Consider the following 9547-nt stretch of genomic DNA (forward strand, 5'->3'; position numbering starts at 1 on the left):
CCAAAAAGAGGCGCCCAGCCAGCCCCTCCTCCCAAGATGGCGGCACCCTGCTCGGCTTCAGCTACTCCGGGAGGCTGGGAGGCTCTGCCAGGACCTGGCCACTTCCGCCGCCAGGCCATTTCCTGGAAGGCTGCATTTAAACGCGGCGCTGCTGCAGCAGGGTGGTGTGTTGCTGTGCTCGCATCGCCGCTCCCGGCCGGCTGGTATGTGGATCCAGCTTCTCGGCTTCTCCGCGGGGCTTTGAAAGGAGGCAGGCATCGCCGGGGAGCCTGAGAAGTCCTCCTGTTCTCCCACTGTGTGGAGCTGAGGGCTCATTTCTCTGCAGCTGGCTGGCCGGGGTGGTGCAGCAGCCATCAGACCTTCTGCAGGCGGTGAAGAAGAAACCCGGGAGGGGAGAAGAGAAGAGAAAAGAAGACGGAAGGGAGAGGAGAGGAGAGTCTTTTCATCGCCCACTGATGCCACATAGGGGACCTTGTCTTGCAGTCTCTTAGGACCCTGCTTCTCCCTTTTGCAGAAGAGAGCATGCTCTTGGCCAGAGGGTAGCTAGTGAGGAAGCAGCACCTTGAGGGAAGCCAGCGAATAAAGCTGTCCTGCTGGCTGGAGCAGAAGTCTAGGCAAGCGAGTGCCCTTCTGCTGAAGATCGGACCTTTCTGGAGGGGGAAAAAAAAGAAGGTGCCTGAGCCTTGCTGGGAAAAGAGTGAGTGCTGAGAAGGCGAGTCCCCGGGCCCACGTTCCACGATGTTCAGCTGGCTGGGTACTGATGACAGGAGGAGGAAGGACCCTGAGGTGTTTCAGACAGTCAGCGAGGGGTTGAAGAAACTCTACAAAACCAAGCTGCTCCCGTTGGAAGAATACTACAAATTCCACGAGTTTCATTCGCCAGCCCTGGAAGATGCTGACTTCGATAACAAGCCGATGGTCCTGCTGGTGGGGCAGTATTCCACTGGGAAGACCACCTTTATCAGGTAAACAGTTGGCTTGTTTATCGAGAGGTTGGCAGGACCCTAATCTTCCCTCTGGGACATGAGTGCCACCCCATTTGCCTTCAGTGGGGATTGCATATGTGCTCAAGGGTGGATTTGGGCCTACCGCAGTCTTTTGCTTGCATGTGTCAATCCACAGGGAGGGGTAACTCTGGTTGTTTCCCCACCCACTGCCATGGTGCCGGTCACCCATTGCTTGTATCTCATTGCTTGTATGAGAAGGCCTCGGCATGCAAATGTTCAAAAAGCTGCTTCCTGTGAGATGTTAGACCAGTGTGCTGTCAGAAATGAACAGATTTGTCAAAGAATTGCCATGGCAAGGAGCTACAATAGGTATGAGGATGGGGAATGCCTTGGGTGTGCTGCAGAAAATTTTAATTAATGTAAGTGTGTCTTGGGCTGGGGAAAGTTGGGGAAACACTGTTAAACTAAAGAAAACAACATTTCCTGGTTGCAAATACAGTTACGCAGCAGAAACTAACCCAGACTGTGGCTCAACAGCACAGAAATAGACATTCAAGAGTTGAGGCATTACTGTTGAACTGTCTTGTTTGTGGGGGCCCCCCCTCTTTCTTATTGGGTAAGATGCAAATATTAGAGCACATCTGATATTGGCTCCTGTTGTAGACTGACCCCTCATACAGTCTGCCTGCTCTGCATCAGGTGGCTTCTCAAAGCTATTGAACCATGATCCCTGAGCATGTGTCAAGGAACTAGTTGATTTCCCTCCCCACCAAATGATGAGGCCTAAGGGAAACTACCAGTGGATTCTTGAACTTGTGCCTTCTCAGTTATTACCCATTCATGTCTTCCTTTCTTAATGTAGTGCCCTGGGGTGCTCCTAATGAAGCGAGCTTTGCTGGAGGGGCAGGGTGTAAGGAAGAGAAATGTCCAAGTTCAAGGATCTAAAAGCAGCTCTGAAGCAGGGAGGCAGCTCCTACATCTCTACCAAGCACCTGCAGGTATTGGGGTGCATCCAAATCTTAGAGGAAGGCTAATTGCTGGTAGCAGCATAATAGGTTTTATAGAAGAGCAGAAGATAGGCTTAAAAGTTTTGATTGCAGCTGAATTCAGATCAAATTATGAATCTGAATACCTGGAAAGGTCATGGTAAACTCAGTTCAATTCTCAGCACTTCCTTTATTCTGTATTTTTCTCTGCTGAATAACCCAGGGGTGAATTAGGCCTGGTATATTGCACTTTTACACTGGTATATTTGTGTTTGAAATCAATAGGGTTGGGGCTAGCATCAAACTGGAGTGAGGTGGACATAAGAGAGGCCCCATCTTCCTTCTTACTTTGTAGAAGTATTTCATGGTTTAATAAGTGATTGACAAGAATAAGAGCAGGCAAGTGAAACGGGCTGTGTCTGGCAGTGAACAACCTTGAGGAACATATTCTTACCTGCTCCAATATTGGTGCAACCTAATACTGTAACCAAGAACAAGGAAGGGAATGAATTATCAATGCCTAGGCAGCCATGTGCCACAAACCCCAACTCACTTCTTCTATTTGAGTATGAGGTAGGTGTGCTGAGTGTAGCACAAGTTTAACCTTGAAGGAAGTGGTAGGGTTGTCTGCTTTGCACAAAGTGAAACAAGGCTGGCTGACTAAGCGCTTCCTCCCCACTACTCAAACTTTACCCTGAAACTTTTGCTTCAAATATCTGCGCTATAGTGGAGCTAACTAGAAACCTGAGGAGGTCATTAAGTCTCCACCTCTAAATTGCCTGACTTCAGGTCCACATCGCTTCCCCTTTCTTCTCTTCCGCCCCTCCTCCCCCATATACTTGCCTTGCTTCCTTCCTGGACTCTGTGGTATCACTAGCTTTTTCCCACCACTTTTCCCATTTCTATTGCAGATAAACTTGCCACCCTCCACCCCCACCTGCTTCCCCTCCTAGATCCCCTTCTACCGTTCAGTCCCACCCTTCTTTCCAGCCCCAAATACTTTCTGTAAAGAGTCTGGCTGACAATCAAGGAAGCATTCCCAGCCAAGGTAGGGGAGTTCTTCTTCCTCCCTTTGGGAGGAACTGGTGGCATAGAGACATGGCTTCACTTCCTCCTTGGAGGTAGCCCACTGGTGTGGGAGAGCAAATTCTCCTGGGGCTGCAAATTCTCATTATTCATCCCAGGCCTGGCTCAACATATGCTTATATGAGAGCCCAGGGCAAAGCGGAATCCAGCCTGTTTCTTCAGGCAAGGTGCAACACTGCACTTGGACTACCACTTACCTCCTGATTCACCTTTTATCCACTCTAGCCAGCAAAGGTGAAAGGGTTGAAGAGGTATCCCCTCATCTTGTCCAGATATGCTTCCTTGATCATCAGCCAGACTCTTCACAGAAGATGTTTAGGCCTGGGAAGAAGATGGGACTGAAAGGGAGAAGGGGATCTAGGGGAGGAGGCAGGTAGAGGGATAGTATCAACAATAGGAAGAGATCCCAGCAGCAATGTGGGAGGCTGGTCTTCTGGTATTACCAGCCTGACAGAAGTAGGAAATGCCAGGAGCTTGTGATGATTGAATTGTGACAAAATTTCCTGCTTAGTCTCACAGAATCTGTTTGTTCAGGTGATCTGGGTAAGGATCAAGCTAGTTCCCAGACTTTTATAAAGAAGAAGCCACATAAAGCCTTGGAGAAGAATTTTAAAGGGAGAGCAAGGAAATTAAAGCACTAATTGGAATCAGTATTTTTAGGAAGAAGCAAAAGATTTCTTGAACATTTCCCTTCCCCAGATTCCTGACCAGGACTCGGGAGAATTTGAAGGTGAGGCTGCTCCCAGAGCATCCAGCCTACTCGCTAAATTTAAATTCGGTGTGTACTAGGGAAGATCATTCTTTCCTGTTATGTGGCTCCTCCTATACAAACATGGTCAATATAGTCCTGTTATGTCTCGATTCCCAGGACATTGATTTTTAGGTACTCCTAACAGGAGAGAGGAACAACAGGACCTCCCTCCCCAGCAGCATCTGGGTAGGGGTCCCAAACCTGGCTGCTTAAATGTCGAGGCTGGAGGAGGGAAGCTTTAGGCTCAAAGCTTTCATCTCAATGAAACTGTACCCCAAGGTCTCTCTTGAGATAAGCAGCAATATCTTGCAGTTGGATTCTGCCTGTCTGGAGGTGATGGCAGAAGCAAGACAGCAAAGGTCAGTGGTGACAAACGTTCCCAGAGGCTCAGGCAGGAGGCTAGTTTCTGTGCATTTGGAAGCCAGTGGAGCGAGACTGGTTTTGGTAAAAGCTGGCTATTCTCTCCTACTTCTGGAGACCTAAAGGATTGAGCCTTCTTTTGCTACATGAAAGATGAAGTGTCCTAAATTCAGCCTGTACATCTCTACCCTCCCTAGCCCCCCTCCCCTGTCTCCCTGGCATAGTCCCCAGCTATGCAAAAAGGGTTTACATGTCCACATAAGTACACTCCCTGGCTCCTTGACCTGGGAAGTGAAAAGGGCTGTTTTAAACGGTAGCAGATGAGATTAATACTAGCACTGATAACAGAATTCAACAGGAGCTTGTCTCTAAAATGTTATTGCCTTCCTCTTTTTCAGCATGAGGAGGGAAAGGCAAGACCGAACATTATTATCCTAATTAATTAGTGCCTTGTATTCATTGCTAAAAATAGCCCTGGCTTGCATCCAGCCACTCTGTTAATATAAACCAGAACTGGCCAGAGCACTGCTGCCTGCCTGCATTGGCTGGCGTGGGTTGATAGAGTTCATGCACCAAAGGCAGCTTTTCTCACATGCTGGTCACCCCTTCCTGCCTCGGACATTCAACACTGCTGCTCCAGGCACAGTTTTTTCCATTTTCCCCTTCCCCCTTTCCCTCTGCAGCCCTTAGCATCCTCTTTCCCCCTGTAGAGCAAGCTCTTGGACTCCTGCATGACTCATTGCTAGACTAAACCAGGCCCCCTCCCCCACATCCTGCAGCATCCCAGCATGAAGAGAAAAGCTGTTCCTTTGCTTACTAGTAGGGGATGGCAGTGGCAAGGGGCTAGGACCAAGTCTTCCACACTCTGGCTGGTGTAGGCCTGCCCTGGAGATGCTGCTGTAAGTGAGACCAGGATGAAATAACCTGGAATCCAGGAGTGATGAGGCTGGTACAGCATTGCAGCCCAGAACTAAGTGGTCAGATGATGATGTTACCAGCTCATGCCTGTTCAGGGACAAATGTCTACCTTCCAGCTTTAGGATTGTTGGCTGTAGCTGTGTTGGTCTAAGGACACCAGCAGACTAGGTTCTTTGGGTAGACACGATTGCTTTTATTAGGCCAACTAAATAGTTGGAAAAGTTGTTCTTTGCAAGCTTTTGGGCACAAAGCAGAAAGGTGTTTGCCCAGAAGCTTGCAAAGAACAATTTTTCCAACTACTTAGTTGCTCTAATACAGGGGCAGGCAATTATTTTGGGCAGAGGGCCACTTACTGAGTTCTGGCAAGGCATCGAGGGCCACATGACGGGCAGCCCAGGGCAGATGAATATTAATTTTCTAAATTTTGTTGGGGCCCCGTGCGCCAGATAGAATGGCCTGGCGGGCCGCATCTGGCCCCCAGGCTGCATTTTGCTTACCTCTGGTCCAATAAGATCACATCTACCTTTTAAAAAAAAAAAAAAAAAAAAAAAAAATCTTGTCCGCCTTCTAGCTAGCACCAGCAGAAAGCAGTCTCATCCTGGTGGACCTTAAGTCATGTGCTATGTGGATGCTGCTCTTTCCCCTTCATCCCTAGCAATAGCTCTGTAGCTCAAGGCGAGACATTAGGAGGGAAACCTATGCTGTAGATGCTCAGAGTGAGTGGGTACAGAATTCTAGTGCTGTCGCTTAGCTGCTTTCATGACTAGCTTCATTTTGTACAAAAGATAAATAAATTTTGCACGTGTACTTAAGATTGCTTCATTCTGAAGAGGCAGTTTTGCCTCGCTGACAACCAAAGGGAGCCTTCAGCCTGTCAGACCAGTGTATGCAGTACTTCTCAATGCTTTCCCTTGTGCTTGCCTTGCTCATAATGGGATCCTTGTTCTCTGGATACCCTGCTATACAAATCTCCCAGAGTTCTCACTTGAGAATTTACATTGTCCAGTATCTTTGGATCTACTTTCTCTCTGCTTCATTTTCATACCACTTGTTGCAGGCAAGTCAATTAGCTTTAACTTGGATCCTCTTTTGTATCTGAGGACTTGTTGTTTTTAATCCCTTTTATAACAAATAAAGATACCCTAGGAACAGTTTGACAAGTGGGGCTCCATCCCTACCAACTGGCTAAAAAGAGTGTTTTGTTACATTGAAGGCTTTTTTTGGTTTCTACTTTCTTAGAAGTCTTGCCTAAGTCTTGAAAGGTGAAAGCCATAAATATTTTAAGGTAGTATTCACAAAACACTTGTGTGATGTTGTTGTTGTTGTTGTTGTTTGTTTCCCCACCCCAAGTGCATGTCTAAAAATTTAATGTAAAGCAACTGGGTGGCTTCTCTTTCAAGGTTGATGGATTGGTTAGAGATCTTTTAAAGGGACCCTCACTTACACTTGTTGTTTTTGGCTAAAAACAGACAAACAGTTTTGATTTTGGCCATGCCAAATCCAGACCTTGCAGATAACCACACTTGATGTCCTGCACCAAGTACCTTTAAACTAATTGAATTAACACTTTGCCTTGGAACAGTAGTGGCTAAAGGCATTTCAAAAAGCCCCAGGCAGAATCCATTTAAGTTTCCTGTCTTTTTAGGAAGGGAAGGGAGGGGAAAAAAAAAAAGTTTCCTGAGTGGCTCAGCTTAGCATAATGGTGAACTTAACATACATCTGCCCTCTGAGGGGGGGTAAATCTTTAGTCTGGGTTCTGCCACATTTAAACCAGTCTGTGTATGCCAAACTTTTGTTCTGTTATGGGCTTAGATTGGTTTCTGTTCACTTATACTGATAAAAATATAATGTCTGTACCTGGCCCAAGACTAGTGTATTAGCTTGGCCATGCCTGTTATAGTTGTAGACCACACCAATACATCTTTCAAGTTGGTTGTCTGGTTTTTAGCCTAATACACTTTCAAAAGCTATCGGGCTATCCAGTCTTCTCACCATAGCATTTGAAGATGGAGTACCAAAGGACTTAACTCTCTAGAATCAGTGCTTAGCTTGTGGTTAGTGTTTTGTCTCCCTCTTCTTTCTGGATACAATATCAAATCTTATGACTCAGAGTCAAATAAATGGAAATGAAGAATATATTGGAAGCATGCTGTAGGGGATAAAGCTCTGCTTTGCTTTGCTCTGCTGTGAAGGAGGCCAGTTTTTATAGCTTCTAGAATCTATCAATACACTTAGGGGTTGCCTCAGAAAAATGAGCTGCCCTGGGAATGAAGTCCAGTCACTCGTGTCTGCTCAGGATGAGAAAGTTGTTTGGCTGTGTGGTCTTCGCTCCTAGTTTCCAGCTGCTGAATCAGTGAGAAAACAAAACTTACCTGTCTAGTTTTCTTACTGTCTTGTGTGCAAGATTTTGCTTTAGCTGCAAGGGATGCAATACAATTGTGACCAGCAGAGCAAGTGGTCTACATAATCACCTGTGACATGGGAGCTGGGTCTAGGAGGCAGTATGTTTCCTATTGCAGAAAAGTCTGAGAACCCCATCAATAGCTAGCTGCAGGTGTATGTTTAAACGGTTTGCAAGTAACCTGGTTAAAGATCAATTGGCTATTGGATTTTACATCCCTACCCTTCCTAAATTATTTAATGTTGCCAACATACAACTTTCAAGCTTCATTCCAAAGCTGCTAACATTTCAGTATTGGGGGAAGTCTTTCTAATCTATGCACAACTCCAAAGCACTTTGAAATGAAAGATTTCCATAGAAATGCAAGATGAATTGAAGGGCTCATCCTAATGCCTTAAAAGCAATGTAATCACTGAATACTACTGTTGCCATACTGTGGTGATGAACCTTTGCATGGTCAATAGCCATCAAACTGCTATAGTTCCTGGCCACATTGTCTTTTCATTTCATTTTTTTTTTTCTTTTAGAACTACACTACAAATAGGAGTAAGATTTATCATCACCCACCAAGAGCTGAAAATGCATTTCCATCTGTGCTCCTTGTTTTTTAACCAATATCGTGCTACATGAGCTTGGAGGGTTTTGAGAGGCCAGGATTTCTTGGGTTGATATCTTTTATTGGACCAGCTACGTAGTCAGGATAAAATTAGACAAGCTTTTCAAATGCAAGACATCCTTCCTCAGGTCCATCCTTGAGAGTTTTTGGTAATTCCCAGTATGCCTAGCTGTCTTCTCTTGTACATAAGAATGACCTTCATTAGGATGGTGGAGAGAGTAAAAAGATAAGCGATTGCTCTGTAGGTCATCGGGAGGATGGAAGGACATGCCAATCTTCAATCTCTAAATCTTCCTTCACATGACTCATCTCACTGAAACAACACTGCTTTTTATTAAGAACTGTAATCTCAGAATCCAGCCCAGTTCCTTTTTCCTTTAGTGGCGTGCAGAGCCCATACAATTCTACTCGAGTTTTCCTTACCTCCATGACTAATTTCAGTACTGTGCCAAAAAATGAACTGCCAGCTACTTGCCTTTGAGGAAGCAGTACAAAGCAATATTAAACCAACATGTACAGTCCAACTGTTGGCTAGTGCTCTTTTTACAAGCCAGCATTCAGACTAGACAAGATCAGGCCAGCATGTACAGCCTTGTGCGCTTCACCAGCCTTGTGCTCAAAGTTGTTTACTATCAACACACTTGCCCTACAAGTCTATAGCACTCTTAGCTGAAGCTTAGCAACAACATTGGGGGTGGGATTAAAAATGAAGCATGCTATATATGCATCATTTAATTGTGAACTTAATCCTGATTTGATTTCAGGATCCTGAGGAAAGGAAAGATGGAGAGCAGCAGTGTAAGGACCCTGGATTTTGACTCGCTTAGGGAATTCATGGGTAGGATCCTCTGGGAAGCCAGTTTGAGGGGAAGAGGAGTCCAGGAGAGCTGGCTGTACTTTAAAGAAGCCTTACTGAGAGCACAGGAACAAACCGTCCCAATGTACAGAAGGACTGGTCTGTGTGGCAGAAGACCAGCTTGGCTTGGCAGGGAACTTCAGTAAACTAAGTCACAAAAAGGAAGCTTTTAAGAAGTGGAAACTTGGACATATAAATAGGGAGGAGTATAAAAGCATTGCTCAGGCATGCAGGGATGAAGTCGGGAAGGCCAAAGCACAATTGCAGTTGCAGCTAGCAAGGGATGTGAAGAGTTTCTACAAGTATGTCAGTAGCAAGAGGAGGATCAGGGAAAGTGTGGGTCCTTTACTGAACAGAGGAGGCAACCTTGTGACAGGATGCAGAAAAGGCTGAAGTGCTCAGTGCCTCTTTGACCTCAGTCTTCACAAGTAAGATCAGCTCCCGGACTACTGCACCAAGCAGCACAGTTTGGGGAGGAGGTGAGCAGCCAACAGTGGTGAAAGAACAGGTTGGGGACTACTCAGAAAAGCTGGACATAGACAAGTCCATGGGGTTGGATGGGATGCTCCTGAGGGGGTTGGTCGCTGACACTGCAGAGCGATCGGCTGTCATCTTTTGAAAACTCT

The 9547-nt window shown here is 46.0% G+C and overlaps 1 protein-coding gene across 2 annotated transcripts in view; it reads left to right on the top strand.

The window, feature by feature from the left end:
• The first annotated feature begins 107 nt into the window (after positions 1–107).
• The window catches only part of EHD3 (EH domain containing 3), a 37754-nt gene continuing 28314 nt past the window's right edge, over positions 108–9547 (top strand). For both annotated transcript variants that reach the window (XM_014524995.2, XM_006016550.3), the window contains exon 1: positions 108–965. In XM_014524995.2, coding sequence (XP_014380481.1) covers positions 739–965 — 227 coding nt within the window. In that variant the 5' untranslated portion in view covers positions 108–738. The remainder of the gene's footprint in view (positions 966–9547) is intronic.

The sequence above is a fragment of the Alligator sinensis genome, unplaced genomic scaffold (genome assembly GCF_000455745.1).
Source record: "Alligator sinensis unplaced genomic scaffold, ASM45574v1 scaffold138_1, whole genome shotgun sequence".
In the NCBI taxonomy this organism is placed as follows: Eukaryota; Metazoa; Chordata; order Crocodylia; family Alligatoridae; genus Alligator; species Alligator sinensis.